Source organism: Netta rufina (genome assembly GCF_964035555.1).
Source record: "Netta rufina genome assembly, chromosome: 13".
Lineage (NCBI taxonomy): Eukaryota > Metazoa > Chordata > Aves > Anseriformes > Anatidae > Netta > Netta rufina.
Genome location: NC_140136.1, coordinates 11,093,031 through 11,116,260, shown reverse-complemented (window position 1 = coordinate 11,116,260; position 23,230 = coordinate 11,093,031). Strand labels below are relative to the sequence as shown.

Below are 23,230 nucleotides of genomic sequence, written 5' to 3'. Positions count from 1 at the left end.
CCCGGTGGAAGCAGGCGGAGACGCGGCGCGGTGCGGGTGCGCTCGGCTTTATTGCTGACGGGGGCAGAAGGAGGTGAAGGCGGCCCCGGCCTCGCTCCGGCTCCGGCTCCGGCTCCGGCGTGGGGGTTCCGGCATCAGCGGCGCTGGTTCAGCCCCGTCAGGTTGGTGATCTGCGGGACACGACACGGGCAGGGTCAGCGCCGGCTGGAGCCAAGGATAATGCAAAAAGCCCGGAGAAACGGCGCCCTGGGTACCAGCAGCTTTCCTGAGAGCTGCAAAAGGCCTTCCTTGCTTGCTCGGTTCGGGGGCTGAGCTGGGTTTTGTTTCTGTGACTGCACCCAGCACACCCAAGCAGCACCTGCAGCCATGGGCATGGAAGCCCTGTCCATACTGCTTCTTAGTAGTTAACACGCTTGGGATGTTTCTGCTCTGAAACCAGCTGGCTGGAACCCACCCCTCTCCCGAGGAACTCGCATCTCATTCCTCTTTTTATCTGCACAGTGGAACTGTCGGTGGAACACAGGCAGACAAAACATCCGGGAATATAAAATACTCTAGACCTAAGCTGCGCAGTTGTCAGGTGTAGGAGAGCATCGTACTCCTACGGAGCTCAGACAGTGCACCTGGACTTCTGTGATGGAGGATCTTACAATCATACCGGCCTTTGCAGGATAGCTATTGCTGTGGATGTGCAGCAAGGCTGAGAAATGCTTAAAGAACTATTCCACCATAACTGCAGGTGGAAGTAGGTGATAGAGATTCTTCAGAATTGCTTCACACAGTGAAAATGGTTTCTAATGTATATTCCAGGTGGTTTGGCCTCCTTGTACTGGTAATCACAAAAAATGTGTATTACTGGTTACTAGGAAATCACTTTGCTGCTAAAATGCAATGGGAGTTGTCCAAAACACCACAGTAGGGCAGCGAAGCTCTTAAAAAATAATGTGTGGGTACACAAGGGGCTGTTTTGTGTCCTACACAAGTGCAGCTACCTCATGGACATACAGAGGTCTGGGACAAATGAATTCATGAAGGACACTGCCATCCCCTGAAACCAAAATCAACTTCCCCGAGCAGGTCACAGTTGTTCAGGTTGCAATATGGGCAGAAACACTGTCAGCCACCCTACAGTGGGCAGTGAGCTCCCCAGGAAGCCAGAGGGAACAGGAGCTACCCAGAAAATCATTCTTACGTGTAGTTAAGCTATGAAAGACAATTCTCTTTCACGCTGTAGCCTAGAATCAGGAGGGAAGACACGCTAGCAATTAAGCATGGAACAGAACATAATTCTGCCCTTACAGCCCTGTTGGTTTCAGCATTACTTACAGTAACTGCTGCTCCCATCAGGCCCTGGGCAAGCGCTTGTCCGGTTGACTGTACCTAGGAGACAGGGGGAGAACATAACCTTTAGTTTTCTTCTGCAGTTACACATGTAGATACCCAAATACAGAGACACAATCGTAACAAATGTGTACTTGCTACAAGAAGATGCTGATACAAGCCAAGCACTGAAGAAAAATTATAGCCAGAGATAAGATAGAAGGATTTCCAGGGAACATACAACTCCTAATCATTGGGTCAGTCTGACAAAATGACAAATGTGTTGTTTTATTAGAACACACAAGTATTTACTGATATGGAGCTGACAGCATTTATGCCATCACCCACCAGTATGCCAGTGGTCTCTCAGCAAGCATGTGGAGCATGTGGTCTGCATGACTGAACAGCCAGCTCTGTCTGCACATGTTTTGGTACACGACAAATGCTGAATGTATACCTTGTCCACAATGTTACCTGCTTTGCTGTATTGTCCATGTTCATGGCGTCCGCTATTCGGTTTTCCAGGAAGCGCCAAGTCTCTTCAAAGTCAGGGGATGAATCTTGCATCATCACCAGTTCTGTGGTGTTGTAGATGCCAGTGAGCACAGCCCGACGAGTGTACCAGTTAAACTGCAGGGGCATGGATTGAGAGAGAGAAAGAGAGGGAGGTGACCTGAATGGAGATCACTAAAGCAGGCCTTGAGAACCACAAAAGAAATCAACGAGCCATCTCCTTATTGTTAGCAACTGGGCAGTCCCTGGTAAGCCGGCCAGTGAACAGAGTCCTAGGACTGCATGTTCCTTCTTGAATTAAACTGTGCAGCTCGCCTCTGTGATGCACTGGGCCACCAGCCACCACTACCATCTGACAGCACAGCTGATCCCATGGCACCAGACAGAGGTCACAAGCACTGTGTATAAAACTGCTCAGCACAAACACCACCACCTGCTTCTGGTTGCAAGCAGGCACCTGAAGCAAATGCACCCAGCTAGTTGGCTGTATTGTGCAAGAGTTTATTTTGCTTTAAAGACTGCTAGCAGAAAATGCAACACTATAATTCCAGAGCTGATTTCATGTGTTTACTTCAACAAGGCTGTGTTTACTTCTGAATTTCAGCGGTAGTTTGCTCCAAAAACGTGTAGAAACAGAACAAACTGATGATAGAACTGTGCATGGCATCACAGGGATACACCTTACCCAAATCCTGTAACCGAAATGCCAGTATTGCCTGCTGAATCACTAAATACATCAGTACACTGCTGGCAGCAGTCCTGTAGGATATGCTGCAACGATAGGTTACACAATGCAAAGATTCACAAACTCTTCAGTTTTTCCACTTGTGTTTGAATCACTGGCAGAGAATATATACACACTTCTAAAAATGAGTCTTCAACTTCATTTCCTGCTATTATGGTAATTAAACAATTTGGGTACCTAGAAAAAATACTGGTTGTTCCATTCATGATTACAAAGCAACAGGAAAATTAAATCACTGGTCTTAATTTTGAAAACAGTTGGATCAAAAACTCTGCTGTCTGTACCACAACCTGCAAACTGTGACAAGACAACAAGACAAGTAACATGAGGGATGTCACCATTTGCAGCTGGCTCTCTCACGTCTCTGAGACCAAACTCCTTGTGCTGATTTTCTTCCTGCTCTGAAAAACACTTGAAAGGATCTCTGAGGCAACAGCATACTGCACAGCTCCTGGCATTGTGAAGAAGGCTCTGTTACAAGCGAGATTAAACTCCTTTACTGGAAAGAGGAAGTGGAATCAGCATTGCAGCATCCCAAGAAAATGCTTATGATCAGTCAGAGGGTGTAAAGAAAAGAACTTCTACTCCCTGCAGCAGTGAGAAAAGTTTAGGAACAGCTCAGATTCTGACGTGTGAATTTGACTTTCATAAGGAACTTGTAGCTCCTGATGCAATCACAGTCTTTTTTTTTTTTCTAGTTTATTCCTTCTTCTGTCATCTGATTTATTTTTGCACTGCAGTAGCTTCTCTTTCATATTCAGATAAAAGAAGTTTATTAAAGTAGTTTGTTAAAATGACTCATTTTGCTTTTCCCATCTCTCCCTACGTCAATATGAATTAAAACAATTTATTAATTGCTTTAATGAAGGTTATAATTTTTCTCTTATTTCCTTCCAGAAAGATGAAAGCTTTAATAACCTATTTGCATTTTTAGGTAGATTTTTTAAAGGTTTTCAAGTCAAATCTGTAAATGCTACTGTTGGTAGAAGAGACAGCTGCTTCAACAGAGACACACAGCTTGCTAACTGAATTGGATCACCTTTGTAGTCTCCAAGTCTTAACAATTTTGTCTCCCCCCTCTCTCTCAAAAAAAAAAAAAAAAAAGCACTTATGAATAAGTCTAGGAATGTCAGCCCTTTTAATTTGCTCTAATCCCATCAGCACTAAATTTGCATTTAGTCCCTTTGGCTCCTAAGCCTCTTTGGAAATTACTATATGGCCTCTGAAGACCCTTGGGTGCTTCTAAAAGCATCTTCCCTCATTCAAAAAACTGCTCATTTCAAGAGAGACGTGGCCTACTTCAACCCATCATTTTCCTAAAGTGCAAATGGTTAGAACCAGCCTGTCTGCAAGGCACAAGGACTTACGTCCGTAGACTGGTCTCCAGCATAGTGCAATATATCATCAATCATGCTGGTGAGGAGGTTGAGGCTGGAAGGGATGTTATGTGGGAGCAACAGGATGCTGACAGCCTGAAAAGAAAATACACAGGTAAATGGAAGAGTCAAACATAGAAGGATGTAGCATGAAAACAGACCAATGTTTCTCTGCTCTGTTATATTTTTGCCGTTGCTGTTGACTCCAGCTCCAAGTGACAAGTCCAAGTTGTATTCACCTGCCACTGGTCTTTCCAAGCAGTAGATTTGCAGGGAGTGTACAGTGTGGCAGTCAACCTCACAACTTGGCCTCCACTGGAGCTCAAGCTCCCTGCTCAGCTTGAATGCCTTTGTGTTGGCTCTGAGCTGTTTCTCCAGGTGTGGAAACACGGGACAGGCTGAGCTGGCTCACCTGTGTGCTGTGTCCCTGCAGGCAGGGACGGAGTCAAACCTTTCTCTGCATTTGACTTTGAAGTCCAACCAGCTACTAAGGGCAGAACAGACAGCTATAATGGCCTTCCTGCAGCCCCTGAAACCAGTAATACCACCAGGAGAGTCACAAACCACCCACATCCTTCACCAGACAATCTATGCTATTTGTAACAAAAGCATGATTCCTATCTTCTTTCTCTGCAAGGAGAGTTGGATTCAGCTGCCCAGAGGCCAGCAATGACTGGACAACTGAGGCTTTGAAGCCCAAGGTTGGGAACTCTTTATTTGTTACAATCGTGTAGCCACAATTCCCATCTGACCTGAGAAGAATGGCTTGAGATTTGCATTTGAATTTTGAAGCAGGGAGCCCTCTCAGTTCACCTGAAGAAGACAGCTTCTTCTTGTCAACGGTTTGCCATTCACATACTAGGCAGGCAGTTTCTTGCAACAAAGCAGTAGTTCTGCATTTTCAGGTGTCAAATGATACTAGTGCAGCCAAAACAATACTGCAAGGAGCCTGACACTGCAGTGACACTAAATACAACTGAGCAGAGAAACAGGTTATCCCTCTGTGGATCCCAGATGGGTGGAGTGAACAATGGAGAGGTTTGTGTTTCTGGAAAGGCAAGGAATAGTTGTTAAAGACACTTTTAACTGCCTTCTTCAAGGGTGTTCTCTTTTTGAAGGCTACAAAATCATTTGAAACCAGCAAGGGTTTCATTTATAACCTCAGACTATTCTGGTACATAGACTACGTTGAAAGCCACTGGGTGTTTAAAATACATGCACAAAAAAAAAAAAAAAAAAAAAAAAAGACAATCCTTATATGCATTTTATACCTGGGGCCATTTCTCAATATATGGAATCAGCATCCTCAGCCTGGCTTCTAAAGCGTCTCTCAGGAATTGATCTGTAGGCTTCTTCCTGGGTGAGGAAAAAAGTACAAATATGAAGAACATCCAAGTTAAAATCAGTTCTTGAGAACCTCAAGCCTCGGCAACAGCGATGCAAAGTATTGTGTATCCTTGTTGTCTCTAGTCCAATTTTGTATTGGGGAAGGTGGTATTGCTTGAGTAAATTACATTTCTGGATGGCCTCTCTGTCTATTGAGTTCCCATTGCCTGCCAAGGAAGATGCATTTTTATACCCAGTACTCACTCTGTCTTGCCCAACTGCACTTGTTTTTGTTCCTGCTCCAACAGATCAGACAGCTTGGTGTTGCACTGAGATACAAAGTGCAGGATCAATTCACTGCCATCGTTGTGAAACATCCCTGCTGCAGCACCAGAGAGACCCAGGGTCTGCAGGGAAAAAGGGAGAAACACAGATCGGGTCATACATACACTGCTAAGCAGGATCGGGCTAGTAAATATGGTGTGTTTATTTTATAAATGATGTTATATGAATTTAAACAAAATAATGCTGTATTAAAAATGCTCTGATACATATTTTCCTCTCATTAGGATCACTACTCTGCATTGTGCCTCAATTTAACTCTTAACACCGTTACCCTGCAGTTGCTGGGATTCATTCCTGCCCAGTACCATCTGCTGACTGGGGTACGCTGTCCAAGTTTATGTGGGGGAAGCATGCAGGTCTGTCTTTGAACTTCGGTTCCATCCAGCTTTTGACTGGTTCTTTGCTTCTCTCCCACATACCTTGGCTCCCTCTGCAATGGCTTCTGCCGTCCAGCCATGTTCAGGCACAAACTCCAGCGCTGCTGTGAGGATTCGGTGCTGCAGCTGCTCCTCGCTCTCATAGTCCTCTGACTCCTGGCCGCCCTGGCCAGTGTAACTATGAGAAGGTATTGGTACAGTGAGGGGAATGTTACCATCACCTGTCAGCAACATGGACTCTATCGCTCACTCAGTGCCACCAGTGTGTGTGAACATGCTTTGAGATCTGCTCACTCAATATACTTCTCATCTCTTCCTGTAAAATCCTTCCCCCTCCATTCTAGAAAAAGGAATTTTTAATGAACCTTTGCTGCTAGAGGAGAAGAGGGAAATAAGGAAGGCTCAATCCAGTTGGTTACCTGGAGATCAACCAGCCTCAAATACCCCACTCCTTAAAAAAAACAAGCAAAAACCACCTAACTTTACAGATATAAGCGCATGGACACTGCAACTATAGACTGACACAAGAACACAGAAGTGCGGGCCTGTGCTCTGCAGACTAGAAAGGCTTCCTTGTGAAAGCAAGTCCCATCTTGTCTCCACGATGGACAGTGGAATTCGCACTGTCACAGCTACTGAAGCGCCAGTAATTCTGGACTGCGCTGTCTCTGAGCAGCAGCAAGTTTCAGCAAAGCAAGTCCTTTTGATCTCACTGCCGGCAGGACAGCTCTAAAGCGAGCTACTGAGTTACCTGGAGCGAGGGCCCTGGGGTTCATGGTCAGGCTGGGGGTCTGCTGGGGGGGCGTCAAACTGCTGCTGAGGAGAAGATGCCAGCGGCTCCTTCTTCTCATCTGAGGCTCTCCTCAGTACAGCTGAGGCGTGGAGGGCCCGCTGGGGTGGGTAGAGCTGGCACCTGAGCCCTGAAAGGGAAACAAGGAGTCAGGCGTGTCCTTCAGATACAAGACAGCACAGGGGCTGGAGGAGAGCATTGTGGCAAACACAGCCAAAAGGCACAGAAACCCGCAGGGAAAGTCAGCCTTTACTTCTGAGAAGCACTCTTGTCATCCTAGACTTAACTTTACTTGATGAGGTGGGAACATACGCTGAGGAGAGGAATCCTGCACGCGGGGCAAACAGCGAGGAGCTGTGCAAGGAGCTCGCTGACAGCCCGCTGGCCTCACAGCCCCGGCGGGCCCCGCTGCGTGGGGCGGGGGGGGGTCGGCCCCGCAGCGCTGCCCTTCACCTCACCTTCCCCCGCACCCCACGCGCGCACCCGCCCGCCACGGGCACGCGCAGGGGCAGGCACACGAGCACGAGCAGGAGCACGAGCGCGGGCACGCGCGCGGACACACGCCCCCCTCCCCCCCCTCCGCCCCCTCACCCGCGCGGCCCCGCCACAGCCGCCAGCCCGCCCGCCGCAGGCTGCCTGCCGCCGCCGCCGCCATCTTGGAAGCGGGCAGGGCGCGATGACGCGGCGGGGCCGGGCCGTGACGGTGTCAGAGCGAGCCGAGCCGAGCCGCGCCGGGCAGAGCCACACGCAGGTAAGCGAGAGGGGCCCTGGGGCTGCCCCGGCGCTGTTTTTCCTTTTTTTTTTTTTAGTCCTATGGAAGGCTGCGGTACTGCTGAAAGCCCCTTCCTTGCCCTGTGTGTGGGAGGAGCGGCGCTGCTCTTCACGGCCTGCTGCTGCCCGTGAGGTGCGGATAAGCCCCGCGTCCCGCAGGGCGCCCGCACCGCGCCCCCGCCTCGCCCCCCGGTGACGGAGCTCGGCTGTGACCCAGAGCGGGCGAGCGCTGCACCCACAGCACGGGGTGCCGGCTGCCCCGACAGCCTGCCAGCTGGCTTGGCAGGTCCCACAGCCGCAGGCCTGCGAGAGAAGGCTGGGGTGTAACCCCTCCGTCCTAAATAAGTTCCACTCCTGGAAATCTCAGGGGAAAAATACCCGCTGCCCTGGAACGCCCCCCGTCATTGCTTGCCCTCTTGAACAGCCGCAGCCTGTTCTGAGAGCAGGGTGGGACTTTGTTCTATTTTTTTTTTATATGTTTTATATGTATCTTTTGAGGTTTTCAGCCACCTGCCTGGGAAAGATGACGTTTTGTCACGGTTAATACAGGTTTGCTGGTGTTAATCTTAGTTGTGGTTGCTTAGCTTGCATTCCAAGTGCCCTCAAGGCCGACTGTGAGGTCCCACGACCTGTATCATGTGCCTGAGATCTTTTACTTGTGGCTGTGCAGGCTGGATTACAACCCTTTCCTACTAGAGTCACTTGGACAAGGCTCAGGGTTGTCCCATTCTTCACGTCTGCAGTTTCTAGGAGTCTATGACATGTAGAGCTTGAGGAGCAGGGAGTCAAAGACTCCCAGACTCTGGGCAACTCAGTTAAATTTGGTGCAACACGTCTGTAAGCTCTTTGATGAAAACATAGCAATGATAAGGTTTTATCCAGGATGCATCATGTTGTAATAATTTTAGACGATGATCTTAAAACAGACTGTTTTGGAGCAAGTGCATGACTTACATCTGACTGCAGATGTAGTGGGCAACCAGTATGCTCATTACTGTCTCTGTCCTCCATGGTTGTGTTAAATTAGAAAGGCTACATTGGATGAGTAAAGTGAGAGGACAGGAAATTGTTTTCAGTAGTTGGTGCTGCAATGAGCACAGGTGACAACATGATTGACTCCTGCCATGATGCTTTTATGATGCAGATTTTCTTTGGCCTCTCTCAAAGATACAATATTTTTAAAGTATTATTACAGAGACAGGTTTCTCCAAACTCACAAAATACACATTCAGTTCCCCTCTTCCCTGCTGTATAATTGTTCTCCCAGTGCCTGCAATGGTAAGAGTTAAAAGAGCTTCAGTCTGGAGTGCTGGGAATGCCAAAAGTTACTTTTTTTTTTTTTTTTTTTTAATTATTATTATTTCCTTCACATACAGTGGAAGCAAACTCCACTAGGTCATGTTGTGAGCAGGGGACAGTTCTGTCAAAAAGTTGTCACTAGTCTTGTACTCCAGCAATCCTGTATACATTTATATTCAAATCCAAAGGAAAGCATGTAATTATTTTTATTTTTTTAAGCGTGCCTTGCAGTCTCCCTGCAAAACAAGCCTCAAAACTGGAGAAAAACCCAAATTATGCCCTTAAATGTAGATACTTCTTAATGTCATATGAATGCTTTACTTGTGGGACTTATGTGCTGCCTGTCTCCAGAAAAATTCCCGTTTATTACAAGAAGTCAGTGCTCAATGACCCAGTCATATTGTGTGAAGGTTTTGGTGCATTTGACAGTTACCCTTCCTGTCTTCCCCTGCCCTGTACTTCTGTTTGCTGTTGCCAGGCTGTTGCTGCTGCTGCAGAAATGGGGGAGTATGGGGTCGTACCTGGGCAGCGTGTGGCTGTCATCTGGGACAGTTCCTCGCCGGCTGCAGCACTGAAGGATTTGGTGGATAAAATTCAGGCACTGGTGGGAGCTGATAATCGTGTCTCTGTGGAAAACATTAACCAACTGTCTCAATGTAAGAATGATCCTAATTTTTCACTGCTTCTTTTAAAGGGAGAGGGTACTTTATCTTACGAGCTCACGTGTTCCCTGGTTTGTAAGTCAGCATTCAGAGCAGCAATAGCACCCACTGTTAATGCTCTCCACTGGCAATGCAGCAAAGACAGTGATATACCCTGGTCGTGCTTCCTATGTCTGGTGTCTTTAACCAGTTATTGCTGTTATACACAAGCATGAGAGTTGAAGAGGAATGTAGAACTGATTATTAAGCAAAGATTTGTGCGTGTGTGCATGGAAAATTGTACTATCTTACGTCTTTCTTTCTTTGCAGCGGCTCACAAGGAGTCCAGTTTTGATGTAATTCTCTCTGGCATGGTACCAGGCAGTACTGTGCAGCACACCACGGAGGTGTTGGCAGAAATAGCTCGGATACTTAAGCCTGGGGGACGTGTACTTCTGAAAGAACCGGTGGTTACAGAATCAGGTGAGAGAATCTGTATCAGCCTTGCTTTCGTGGTAACAGAGAAATTCCTGTGAGAATTAGTCTGTAATGAAAGGCATCAGGAACACTGGCCTCCATTTAGAGATTTTCATTCTCCTGACACACTAACCTGAATAGCATTTTTTTTAAATCATGTGTTTGAGCTGATAGCCATCAGGGGTTTCTGCAGGCATTCTCCTTCTATCAAAAGTGCAGGACAGGCATGTTCCTGAACTACACTGAAAATCTCAGTGGAGGCTGGTTTTCTCCTGGAGGTTGTAGTGTTAACAGATTGTCACAGGTGCCATGTTTCTGAGCCTCCAAATTGATTTTTAAAACAGGTGACAAATGCTGAGAGAGGCTGTTCTGGAAATATTCCTAGGACAAAATGAAAAATGTGCACAGTCTGGAGTAGATGGGGTTTTTTGGTTTCCAAAGTCACATCTGGCAGGCTGGACCGTGATGGACTTAGAATAAAGTGCAACTGAGAGTATGGAGACAAGGTGGCTGAACTCAGCACAGTCCTGTGCCCAAGGGAAGAAGCCTGTAATGGGTCTTTGATTAAACAGTGACTGTAGTAACTTATGTTTATTGGCACAAGGCTCTTGAATGTTATGTTTCTGAATTTAATGCTCATTTAGGAATCCATGTTTTGAAAATTCATGAGTTTTCACTGCACTATATTAAAATGTTTTGAGGGATCTTTCTTTCCTTTTAAAATTGGTGTTGATTGTGTTGAAGGAGGTTTTGGCATATGTAGAACAAATCTGGACCTAGAACCAACTTTGAGACCCCAGGCCATTATTCTAATGAACAAGCTGCTCACCCTTTCTGGTTTGTTCCTGCTGTCACTGGAGAGGGCCCATTTTAAAGCAAAGGTTTGGCTTGAGTACCTCCTTGTAAAGCTGTCTTGCTTTTCCAGGTTTCAAGCACCATATCCGTTTCTTAGTGACTTCTGTTCTTCCCTCCTGCTATTATCTGGTTTTGTGTCTTCCAGGAAACAACAGCAAAATCAAGACAGCAGCCAAACTGTTTGCAGCTCTGACTCTCTCTGGGATAGTGGAAGTGAAGGAGGTATGTTTGTACTTACTGCTTCCAGAACTCCCTCGTGCTGTTACCTTGAAATATTAGACGAGGACTTGATGGGTAGCAAGATGTTTTGCTACCCTGGTTTACTGTAAATGTGCATGGACATTGCCCCAAATTTTTGTTACTGCAAAGGTAGTGTTATTCTTTAGGGCTGAAAATAGAAGATAAACTGTCTTTTGTCATGACTGATTGCTTGTGTCATACTAATCAACCCTTTCTGCTGCACTGCAACAAGGACTGAGTCACCCTCTGCTCTGAAGGATAAGCAGCTGGAGCCAGACACAGCTGATTATCTGTGTTCACAGGAATAATGTACAGGGCACTGAAATAAGGTGGCTCTGTGTGAAGTTAACCTACGATCTTGCATTGCAGCTGCAAAAGGAACCTTTGACCCCAGAGGAGGCCCAGTCAGCCCAAGGTCATTTGGGTTACCAAGGCAATGACCTTCTCATTGTTCGGATAGAAGGCAGAAAACCCAACTTCGAAGTGGGATCCTCAAGTCAGCTCAAGCTATCCTTTGCCAAGAAACCTGGTCCTTCAGGTAATGTGTGGTGCTTGCTGTATGTGTGGATCACCTGCCTCTCAGGTGAGCAATATCCCTTGGAGCAGGGAGGCTGCTCTGTGGTAGGGAGTGCTACATAAAAATCTGCAGAGTGGGGGCTTTCCAAAGTTTTTGAATTCTCTGTTTGTTGGAAATATGGGGCAAAATACTGCCCAAAATTTGTTGGGCAATGGTTGCATTAGTTACTATTTCTTGTTTTGGCTGCAGGAAAACCTTCTGTGGATCCAGCCACTGCTAAGCTGTGGACACTCTCTGCCAATGATATGAATGATGAAGAGATGGTATCCATTTTTATTTGTGAGACTTCGCTGTCAATTCCTTCTCTCTTCTATTCTTTCCTACTCTAACTAGTTTCAGTCATGTCTCATGGGAAGCTTTACAATGAAAGAGGTAGAAAAGAATCTCTAGGGCAAAATTTCTCAACTGCTGTTTGAGGTGTTGGGTGCCCAGAGGTGTGGTGAGGGTGGAGAGGAGACGAGGTTAAGAGGGGATGGCTGCAGCACTTTATTGCTAGTGCTACAAACAGTGGCATTTCTGTGAACACAGCACAGCAATGTCATTCCTTACTAACAAGTCCATTTGCTGTGTGTTATCTTCCATGGTATGCTCCAGGATCTTCTGGACTCTGATGAACTGTTAGATTCAGAGGATTTGAAAAAGCCAGATCCAGCTTCCCTCAGAGCTCCATCCTGCAAAGAAATGGGCAAAAAGAAAGCCTGCAAGAACTGGTCAGTGCTGGGATTAGAGTAACAGTGAACCTCTTAACTGTAATATTGAAACTTTAATGTTGCGTGTTTTTTAAAAAGATTATGGGGACTTCAAAGCATAATTCAGTTGGTTCATGTCCTTTCTTATCTTACCTATTTGAGTGTGAATCCAAATACAGTGAGAATCGGTTAGCTATACCAAAACTGCTACAAACTACCACACTGATATGATCAACACTCTTCTTGGAGGTAGCTGCAGAGTTTGTGCAGCCTTCACTAAAATCCTGGTTCCTCAGATTCCAGGGAGAAATAGTTCGTATAGCAAACGTTTTAGAGCCATTTCCCACTCAGTTCAACTGGACAAGTTTTCTTCAACACTTGTTTTGCAAACTGTTGTATTGGAAAACAAGGTGTGTGAGAGTCCCAGAGGCATCTGTGTAATGTGACAAAGTGAGGGCTGTTGTGTGTGAACAGGTCTGGAACAAGTATTGGTGACTCACAACCTTTAAGCAGAAAGATACATATTTATTTATTTATGATTTATTTATTTTCTGCAGCACATGTGGCCTGGCTGAAGAGCTGGAACAGGAGAAGAAGAGCTCACAGCCCAAATCTGCCTGTGGAAATGTAAATAGTCATTTTTGTTTGTGTTGTGGTTTACAAGATGTAGTATGTATCTAAGAACAGTTTTCTCTGGTGACTGCTCCCTAAGCTCACTTACTGCTTTCAAATACTGCCTGTGTGGGTGCTGCAGAGCATCTGTTTTTACTCATCTTGACTCTGAAAACAGCCTGCTCTCTTGTGCCTGCATGCTATATCGCAATGTGTGCTGTCTGCTACAGTGCAAGTGCCACCCTTGTAGGTGTCAGAATGAACAGTGAACCTTTACTTCACTTGCTAACCAGTGATCTCCTCAGGGAAGATCACCTTATGGGAGTAGAGGGGATCCTTGTGGTGGTAAGAGAGCTGCCCAAGCGCAGCTTGCAGCAGTGGCTGGGCAGTGCAGCCCTCCAGTGGGGCTTGGGTGGAAGCTTGCTTCTTCCACGTGAGTGTCCTGCACCAGCTCCACTAACTGTGCTAAACAGGCGTGTGTCCAGAGGAGGTGGAAGGGAAGTGGTTTCTGTGCTGACGTATGCTGAGGAGCTGGTCATTTCTCTAGGTTCATAAACCATATCACAGGAAGAGGTAACTGAAAGTAGCTTTGATTACAGAAAATGTGTTTCGGTCTCTTGGCAGTGCTACCTGGGGGATGCGTTCCGCTGTGCCAGCTGCCCTTACCTGGGCATGCCTGCGTTCAAGCCTGGAGAGAAGATTCTGCTGAAAGAGAACCACCTGCATGATGCCTAACACTGACATCTTTGGATGTCCTGAAAAGGACTCCTCTGCTTTTCCGTCAGTCTGAGATGCAGTCTGAGACTTCTTGCAGTCCTCATCCTCTCCAATTCATGCTCTCCAGCTGATATTCCTTGTGGGAAGGGACACTGTGGGCACTGACATTGCTGTGAGCTCATTACGTGCAATCAACCTTGGGCTGCGTGATAATCTTTGGTAGCGAGTGGTCTTATATGGATTAGATTTAATTAATGTTACACCTTGTTTTAGCTGCCTTGATACTGAGACGCTGGCCGTCATAGCATATCCCACCAGCAGAGGGAACTGGAATCAAGTGTCAGGTTGACCTTGTGTGCAGCAGCAGGAGCCTCAGCAGTACTTCCTCTAGGCCACATTGTACTCCTCCTTGCCCTTATTCTACCTACTGAATCAGCAGCTCTTGCTCAGCTCTCAGGGTGACACTTGGGCTCCTGATGTCTTTGAAATTTGAACCTGTGGTTCTTTACCAGGTGAAGGTGACTCAGCAGCTCCTGTTGCAAGTCAGGAGCAGCGACTACACTTTGCAGTGTACTGTTCCTTGGTAAAGTCTGGCAGGCATGATGAATTTTCAAGTCTTTTGGGATGACATCCCCGTTCATTATGTTTTCATCAAAATGACAAAGACACTGCCATTGAGAAAACTCTTGCTCTTAAGGCAAGGAGCAAATTAAATGAGATCCGGCTTGTCCTCACACACCTTTGACCAACATGAACATAAGGGCAATCTGACCAAGACTATCACCTCTCTTGGTGGCTATCTAGTGACTCACCTGCAGTGTCCAATAAATAAGAACATAGCAATAACTTAATTTCTGGATGGTATTGACTATTCTTTATTTATTTGCATAATTACTGCTAGCGAAGCATCCACACAGGTGTGGGATGAGGGAGCTGTTGGTGTTTTGTGCCAGGCTTGCTTCTCACCCAGGGAAAGAGGAGGAAAACCCAAGATGCTCTACAGGATGTGACTTCTTGTCATTGTGCTTCCTGAGTCAAACAATAAAGTCATGTAAGGAGCTAGGATGAAAGGCTGTTCTGATCTTAAAATAAATGTGACCAATAGTAAAAGATTTGTTTTAAAATGGGTATTCTTGGCATTTTAAACATGTCTCTCCTTTTCCTTGGTCTCTGCTCACTCATCTGTGCTCGGGGCTGTTTGTGATTTCCAGAAACGTACTCTGCAAGCCAACATTTAAACATTTTGGAGTTCTACAAAGATTGTTCCACTGAAAGCATGACTCAGTGGCATGGAAACAATTATGAAGAACAGAATCAAGATGTCTAGATTCACTTTTTTATTCAAAGTAGATTTCAGAAAGAGCCTTTCTCCTGGTTCAGTAAGGAGAAGGCTTGCAGGGAGAGAAATGAGTGAGTCCTTGAGGTGTGCAAAGTCTGTGTGGATCAAGGGGCAGGAACTGCTGTGTTATCTGTGTCATGCTCTCTACCTGGGAGCCGGCAGAGACTTGAGGGATTGGTGGGGTGACCTCCAAGAGCTTGTAAATAGAGGGTTGGTAGTGTCGGCTGCCCTCTGGTGAGAGCATGGCTTTCCCAGGTCCCTTCCTCACCCTCCTGAGGCCCTGGCTCAGTCTACAGCAAGAACAACTCTCAAGGAGCCATATCCAGCAAACTTGTTAGTGCTCTAGTCTTGTAATTTAAAGAAATACGTAAAAGTCTCTACATACCTCTGACCTTTATTTTTTTTTAGTGCCTTTTTCTTCAGTCTCACTGGCAGTAGATCAGATCTTGTTGTGGTCAAAAGAAATACAACTGTACCTGGTAAAGCAGGTGTCACCTTTTTACAGGCAAAACTGTTGTAAGAATGGGAGTGTTTATCTTTTATTTTTTTTTATCTTCTTAATATATTTATATTTTGTAATTAAGAGTGAAAGCAGGATGGTGGCTGACAGATGCCTGATACATCTGCTAAGCAGAGATGTTACTGAGTTTTCTAGTTCTCTGCGGCTAACCAGGTGACCCCAGTTGAAAGTGTCTTGGGCCTGGAGGTTTCGTAGCCACTTGAAATGCTGCATCTCTTGGAGCACGCCTGCCGGAGATTGAAGAGCTGGTCACTGGGGTAAATGAGCTGAATGTTTCAATATGAAAGGTCCCAGATAAAGGCAGAACTTACAATTAGTTCTGCTTTCTGAGGGAGGAGGTGGCAGTGCCTTTTGTTTTACGATGATTCACTCGACTGGAATTTAAACAAGCTGGAAATGCTTTCAGATACTGCTGTGTTCAGTTAAGGATGTTTCAGGCTGTATAATCTTGTTCTCCACTTCAAAGTGCTTGCCCTGGGGATGGACTTTAGCAGTGGGACGGGGTGGGAAGATGCCGCCATCGAGCTGGTTTTGAAGATTATTTATCCTTTTAGGCCCTGTCCCATGTCTGATGCAGGCTCCAGCCACTGTCTGCCCTTGCATCCCAGTCCTTGCGTGTGGTGACTCACCATGTCTGGGAGGGTGACACTTGTCCCTGGGGGTGAGTAAGCTGAGGCTGTGTTCCAGTTCCCTTGCAGCTGGGATGGTTGTGGGAGCTCGGGAGGGGAAAGCGAGGGGCAACAGTGCCATCCCCAGGGCCTGGACACTTGCCAAGTGGGGCAGATCCCCTAGCTGCTTGATGTCCTCTTAGTGTTGTCTGATAAAACATTCAGATTCATCACCTGGTACGCAATAAACCAAATAAACAGACTAGAAAGAGTCTGAGAAATGAAGAACTCCCCTCTGGTTGAGGAGGGAGTGGTTCGGGAGCATCTGAGTGGGATCAACGTACAGAAATCCATGGGCCCTGGTGGGATGCATCCACATGTGCTGAGGGAGCTGGCGGAGGTGATCGCCAAACCACTCTCTATCATCTTCGAAAGGTCTTGGAGAACAGGAGAGGTGCCTGAAAACTGGAGGATAGCCAATGTCACTCCGGCCTTCAAGAAGGGCAAGAAGGATGATCCAGGCAACTACAGGCCAGTCAGTCTCACCTCTGTCCCTGGAAAGGTGTTGGAACAGCTTGCTCTGGATGCCATCTCCAAGCAATTGGAAGAGAAGAAGGTTATGAGGAGTAGTCAGCATGGATTCACCAAGGGGAAATTGTGCTCAACCAACATCATTGCCTTCTATGATGGCATCACCAGCTGGGCAGGTGTGGGGAGAGCAGCAGATGTCATCTACCTTGACTTTAGCGAGGCTTTTGATACTGTCTCCCGTGACATCCTGCTAACAAAGCTGAAAAGTGTGGGATAGATGAGTGGACAGTAAGGTGGGTTGAGAACCGGCTGACTGGCCGAGCTCGGAGGGTGGTGATCGGTGGTGCAGAGTCCAGCTGGAGGCCTGTGACTAGCGGTGTTCCCCAGGGGTCAGTGCTGGGTCCAGTCTTGTTCAACATCTTCATTGATGACCTTGATGAGGGAATAGTGTCCATCCTCAGCAAGTACACCGATGACACAAAGCTGGGAGGAGTGGCTGACACGCCAGAAGGCTGTGCTGCCATTCAGCGAGACCTGGACAGGCTGGAGAGATGGGCAGGAAGAAACCAAATGAAGTTTAATAAGAGCAAGTGTAGAGTCCTGCACCTGGGAAGGAACAACTGCATGTATCAGTACAGGCTGGGGGATGACCTGCTGGAGAGGAGCTCTGAGGAGAAGGACCTGGGGGTCCTGGTGGACGACGGGTTGGACATGAGCCAGCACTGTGCCCTTGTGGCAAAGAGGGCCAACGGAATCCTGGCGTGCATTAAAAGGAGCGTGGCCTGCAGGTCAAGGGAGGTGATCCTCCCCCTCCACTCTGCCCTGGTCAGGCCTCACCTGGAGTACCAGGCAGCTGCTGCCGTGGACATTATGGCCTCGAGGACAGAGGATGATGGGGAGTTTCCCACATTAACTATGCCGTGACAGAAGAGCTCATCACACCTGCTATGTGCCAAGCTCTGACATGCAGAGTCCGCCGGGGGATGGGGAAAGCTCTGCAGGCATCTCTTTGTGTGCAGGTCCTAAAGAACAGGTCAGAAAAATCCTGGTGCACTCTGTAAGCAGAGGTAAATTAAATTTTTTGCTGAGGTTCATCACAAACACGTTCATGTCTCAGTCTAATGCTCTAGAAACATAAGTCCCCTGCACAAATCCAACCACTGTGTTAGCACAGAGCCTGCCCCAAAACCAGAGTAGGAAAATGCCGGCAAAGACTCCAGAAAGTGCCTTCTCTTTCCAGGCAACCCCTACCCTGACCTTCCTCTGGCAAAGTCCCCCCAGAAATGCCCTGGGGGTGCCGTGGAGCTGTGAGCAGCCTGCCCCAAGCAGCAGCCCCTGCACAGCAGCAGGACCCTGCTCTGCCCTGCCCTGCCGGGGGGGCTTCTTCTACCCGCAGCTTTTCCCCGTAGCATGCCGGTCAGCTCCTTGAACAGGCTGAGTGCTGAGCCTGGCAGGCGGCAGAGGCCCTGCACCGGCGTACAGCAGGGACCCTGCTCTGCACCACAGCCCTGGCCACCCCTGCCTGCACCCTAGCTGCACAGTCTGCAGCCCACCCAGAGCGCAGGAACCACTATGCCCTGTCCCCCTGGATATGGGGCAGGGGAGCTCCTCCACACTGCACAAGCCATGAGACATCCTGGCAAGTCCTGTCCATTCAGAGGTGTACCAGCTGAAGGACACCCTCCTAGGAACCTCACCTGCATTGTCTTGCAGCAAGAAACTTACCATGCCAAGAGGTGTGAAGGTTTGTTCTTCACTGAGCTCTCCTCTGCCCCCACACTCATTCTGCTGCCATTAATTCCTTTCTGTCTTGATGACTGCAGTCAGAGCCCACAGCCCTGTTGTGCTGTGCAGAGGGGCTGCTCCTGGGCAGAGCTGTCTGCAGCACTGCCCACTTGGCAGGAGCTCCCTCCAGCCCAGGAGCCTGACCCAGTTCAGCAGCAGAGGCCCAACCCAAGGTGTTCCTTGGTTTGTCCCAATGGGTTCCCTGAAGATGTCCTTGTGGCTATGGTTCACAGCTCCTGAGAAATCTGTCCTCCTCTGCAGAGGTAATGTGGATTTAAGGCATAGTTGAAGAATGGCTTTTACTTTTCATTGAACTGCACGTTCCTTTGTTTTGGTCTGTTGGCAGTTAAGAAGCATCCTTCTCTGTCTGCAGGCTGGTCCTTCTCCAAGAAGATCAGGCTAATGTGCTAACAGTCTTAAAGAAGTAGTTATATATTTTAGTGGAGAAAGCCCAGATTTTAGCAAAGCTGATCAAGTCCTGGGTGACTGATAAGAGACATGGTGGCTTGGCAGGTAGGGACGAAGACCACCCATGCAGTGTCTGACAGAAAGGGTTCTGATTTCCCTGCATATTCAGACTCTATTGGGAGACACTCAGGATCATTATCAGATGGAGATTGCTGATACCACTTCATCTCTAAACAGAAAAATGAAGGAGTGTAGGAAGAAAAAAAAATCCTTTCTTATCGGTTTCTAGTATTGAAATCTTCTGCCTTACACTACAGCCCTGAAATCCCCTCAATAGCTGCATAGGTATCAAATACTTGAGGGTATTAGGCACAGTCTTGGCTCTTTAGAGTTTTTGCACGATAAGGAGCCCTCTGGTGCCCAGTTATTGAACTGCAGGTGCTGGAAGATGGAGCAAGGCTCGAAAGAAGTAAGACACAAACCTCCCAGGTTCTGCAAACCTTCCCGCTTTCCTTTCAGAAAGCACTAGTGGGCCCGTGAGGGCCGTCACTGAAGAGACCGTGGAGGGAACGATCAGACAAGGCGGCCATCCCTGGGGAATGGTGAGGTAGGAGGTCAGAGACATTGGTTACAGAGGGAAAACCAAATGTGGAAGTGGCTCTGATGGCAAGTAAAAGCCCTTTATGTTGTTCACCAAGCAGAACAGCCAAGCCCAGGCCCTCATCCCCTGGCAAGGGGGATCCTTTCCTTCAAGGGATACTCAAGGGCTGCTGCTGGGGGCAGTGGGATATGGTGTGCAATTCTTAGTGGAGGAGAGCAGCAGGCTCTCTGCTTCCTCTGCTTCCCAACCATACTCTGACCCTGGGATCTCCCAAGCTCTGCTGATGTCTCTCTGTCCTCACTGGCTGTTTCCTCTATTTCAAAGTTATGTTTTCTGGAGTATTTGCCAATGCCTGTGAGTCCTTTCAAAGCCCTGCTAGTGCTCTTCCTTCACACAAAATATCCCAGTCTCAATTTTTTCTTGCCTCCTCCCTTCACAGCTGTTGTGGGTACGCTCTGCTCCTGTACTTGGCACAAGTCTTAGGTTTATGAGCCACTATAGGCCTCAGTGTGATCACTGTTTGAACCGGATAGCTCGTTAACAATGAATACCTAGGCACAGCTCCTTCCAGGAAACAACCTGATAAGGAATCTGAGCTGCACTACGAGCCAATCACTTTATCTAATAAATAGGAAAGGAAAAGCCATCATGGCAGCATTCCCTGTTATCTACAGAATGTGGTGAAGTCTGACGCTGTCTCACTCCCCTGGGGAGGGCTAAGTTGTGGGGAAGGATTGCACAACCTGACTCCTGAGCAAATTGTCAAAATACCCGAATCCTGGAAAATTACTGACCAAAAGACAATGGCCTTGCGATCCCATTAATAGCAATCCCAAGCAAGAAATCTGGGCTCTCCAGGGACCCAGTGGGCTGCACCCTCGATCTCCCCCTGAGCTGGGACGACTCCCATGGAACCCCGAGGGAATGTGCTCCTCAGGGCTGACTCCTCGAGGAACAAGCTGTGGTAGTTTTAGTCAGCTGGGCAGCTGAGCTCCACCACAACTGCTCTCTCACTCCCCGTCCTCAAAGGGAAAGGGGGACAAAATACAATGGAAAGGGCTCAAGGGTTGAGATAAGGGCAGGGAGATCACTCAACAATTATTGTCATGGGCAAAACAGACTCAGCATAGGGAGATTAATGTAATTTATTACCTATCACTAACAAGCTAGAGCAGTGAGAAACTAAAAACACCTTCTCCCCATCCACGCTCTTCTATGTGCTGTTCCCTCCGCGCTGAGTGAACAGTGTCCCCCTGCAGGGGAACAGGAAATGGGGGCTGTGGTCAGTCCATGATGCTTCATCTCCACTGCTCCTTCACAGTCACTCTTTTCCCCTGCTCAAACATGGAGTCTGTCCCACAGGATGCCTTCCTGAACTGATCCTCTGTGCAATTCCACGGGCTGCAGCTCCAGCCTGGAGCCTGCTCCTGCAGGGACTCTCCATGGGCCGCAGCCTCCTCCAGGCCAGGTCCCCCTGCTCCACTGCAGGCACCTCCATGGGCTGCAGTGTGGAGATCTGCTGCACTGTGGTACACCATGGGCTGCAGGAGAACAACCTGCTCCACCACAGGCCTCTCCACAAGCTCTGCAGGCTTTTCTATGCTGTCCCACACATCTGAAGCCTGTAGACACATACCTCTCCTCCCCAGATTGCTCTCAACCTAGCTTTTCCATAACGTTTCTCCACTCTCACCCACCTGTTCCAAGAAACACAAAGCCATGGGCTGATCACAGACACCTTTTAGGTAACCTCTGGCATCACAGCACTATTCTTTGAGTGACATTTCCTCCTCAAGCCCAGTCCCCACCTTCCAAGCTGCACTTTGTGGCAGTCTTTCCCTTCATGCTGTTTCCTATTAGCAAGGAAAGTTCCATCATCTTGAAAACAATCTTTCCAGTAGGCATCCTGTCCCATCACCCTTCCTGTGGCCTTTCAGGAGACCAGTCCGAAGTAAGCTCTCCACAGTCTTCCAAGATATGTGCCTTTTGCTGGTTTCTCAGCTTCCTGTGTAAGCCATGTGCCTCCTGCTGTGCAGCTGTGTACTCAGGTGGAAGGGACATGATGACCCATATCCAGGCCCTCTTCCTGTATGGCGCCTACCAGGTATGTAGGCAGAGGGGATCTCACAGTCAGTGTGCCAACCAGGTGATATCTGCTGCCGTATTGAGGATACTGACAGATCTGAGCATGAACACACAGATCCTCACCGTGAGTCAAAGGCTGACTTACCTGCTTCTCCATAAAAAGTGATCTCATAGTCCCTTTCCATACCACGTTCCTGCTGCTGGGCTATCAAGGCCAGAGACAGAAGTGGCCTCATGGTTACCTTTACAGCCATGTGCCTCCTGCTCGTCCAGGTGAACCTCACTGGAGTCATAACGCTGAGGAGTATGTTTTGTTTTTTGGTAAATTGTCTCATGTTTTAGTGTTACTTGTTTTAAAATAAGGAAAAAACATTCTGTGACTGTGTGCAGCCAGTTCACTAAGGAAAGCAGGTGGGATTTGGAGCAAAGGAGCAGTGAAATCTGGCTGCTGATTTCAGTGGAGAGGTCTGGTGTAAGGAAAAGAGGTGCAAGCCCCAGGTGGCCCATGAGAGAAATGGCTGTCCTGGTAAGGTGAGGAGCAAAGTTGTCCATCCAGTGACTGGCTTCAAGATACTGCTTTTCCAATCTACCCAGAACTCCTTAGGAGAAACACCAATTAGGGAATGCTGCTGTCACTATTTGTCTAAACTGAAGACCAATGAAAAGTACCTGATTATCAAGTGCTCATTGAAGTTTTCCACTTTAACTACCCTTCCAGAACTTCACTAATTAGGTGTACAAGATTTAAAGGCTTGAAGAAAATTGTCGAGACATGGCTTGTTAGGCCTTTCTGTGTTTTAATGACCCTATGGTGTATTTAGTGCTCTGGTACCTCAGATACTGAGAGAATATTGAAGAAATCTCTCAAGGAGCTCAAGTTAGAAGTAAACACCAAAGTCTCTTGGAGCATTAAATTGGCCCCACTGAAGGTCATTAAAGACAAAGCTTCTCCATGGAATTGATAGAGCAGATTATCTGGAAGCCTTGATTACAGATAGGCAAGGGCACTGTCCAAGTGGCTGTTATGCTGAGAAAAGCCTTGGTTTGGACAAAGCAGAAAGGTCAAACCCTGACCACAGGCCTGGGAAGAGAGGTCCTGTCCCTCACCCATGAGGCAGTGAGATGTGGGGTATGTGATGGTGAGTGAATGAAAAAGGTATGACACTACAGGGCCTGTCCACAGAGAGGCAAGGAGGCAACGAGGCCCCAGTGTCACAAGGACGACGTGTCTCCTCATAGGCCACAGTGGCAGAGACATCGCTCATAGCCAAGGGGACAAAGACCTCTGTCCTGTTAGGGCCTCCAGCCTTGCCAGTGTCCTCTGCCATCTCCTCTGCAAGCTGACCTACACCTGCCCCTGTTTCCCTGCACCCTGTAGACACCTATCTCCTTTCCCCACTCAGGGCATTTCTGTACATGAATGTCACTGAAGTCTCATAGACGGTTCCTTGAAACACAGACATGGTCTGATCCCAGACTCCCTTTGGGTGACCTCTGTGCTCTCCTTTGAGGGACATTTCTTTCTTCCTCATTTCCACTCCCCACCTTTATAGCTACACCTTGTGACTGTTTATCTTTTTCCTACTGTTTTCTACTGCTAAGCCAAGAACCACCACCTCAAAAACCACTCCTCAAATAGGTGTCCCCACCTATCAGTCTTCCTGTGGTCTATCATGTAACCAG

At 47.8% G+C, this 23,230-nt stretch overlaps 2 protein-coding genes across 2 annotated transcripts; one reads left to right on the top strand and one right to left on the bottom strand.

Annotated features, from left to right (window-relative positions):
* Window positions 1–31: 31 nt before the first annotated feature.
* COQ9 (coenzyme Q9) lies at window positions 32–7,522 on the bottom strand. Its single transcript, XM_084294730.1, has 9 exons — window positions 7,384–7,522; window positions 6,754–6,922; window positions 6,045–6,180; window positions 5,545–5,687; window positions 5,226–5,310; window positions 3,946–4,050; window positions 1,795–1,950; window positions 1,327–1,380; window positions 32–170 (listed from the first exon to the last, which is right to left on the bottom strand). Exons 1-9 carry the CDS (start codon window positions 7,445–7,447, stop codon window positions 135–137), a joined length of 948 nt encoding a protein of 315 aa, XP_084150856.1. The 5' UTR covers window positions 7,448–7,522; the 3' UTR covers window positions 32–134.
* CIAPIN1 (cytokine induced apoptosis inhibitor 1) lies at window positions 7,414–14,798 on the top strand. Its single transcript, XM_084294729.1, has 9 exons — window positions 7,414–7,543; window positions 9,341–9,518; window positions 9,834–9,986; window positions 10,981–11,057; window positions 11,445–11,613; window positions 11,842–11,915; window positions 12,247–12,362; window positions 12,899–12,968; window positions 13,578–14,798. The coding sequence occupies exons 1-9, from the start codon at window positions 7,469–7,471 to the stop codon at window positions 13,686–13,688; spliced, it is 1,023 nt and encodes a 340-aa protein (XP_084150855.1). The 5' UTR covers window positions 7,414–7,468; the 3' UTR covers window positions 13,689–14,798.
* The last annotated feature ends 8,432 nt before the right edge of the window (window positions 14,799–23,230 follow it).

Excerpts from the sequence above, each read along its gene's own strand:
- CIAPIN1 (XM_084294729.1), top strand. The coding sequence starts at position 7,469 with ATGACGCGGCGGGGCCGGGCCGTGACGGTGTCAGAGCGAGCCGAGCCG. Across the intron at positions 7,544-9,340 it reads CCGGGCAGAGCCACACGCAG|GCTGTTGCTGCTGCTGCAGA; the intron begins GTAAGCGAGAGG and ends TGCTGTTGCCAG. Across the intron at positions 9,519-9,833 it reads CATTAACCAACTGTCTCAAT|CGGCTCACAAGGAGTCCAGT; the intron begins GTAAGAATGATC and ends CTTTCTTTGCAG.
- COQ9 (XM_084294730.1), bottom strand. The coding sequence starts at position 7,447 with ATGGCGGCGGCGGCGGCAGGCAGCCTGCGGCGGGCGGGCTGGCGGCTG. Across the intron at positions 5,311-5,544 it reads GTGCAGTTGGGCAAGACAGA|GAAGAAGCCTACAGATCAAT; the intron begins GTGAGTACTGGG and ends TTCCTCACCCAG. Across the intron at positions 4,051-5,225 it reads ATATTGAGAAATGGCCCCAG|GCTGTCAGCATCCTGTTGCT; the intron begins GTATAAAATGCA and ends TTTTCTTTTCAG.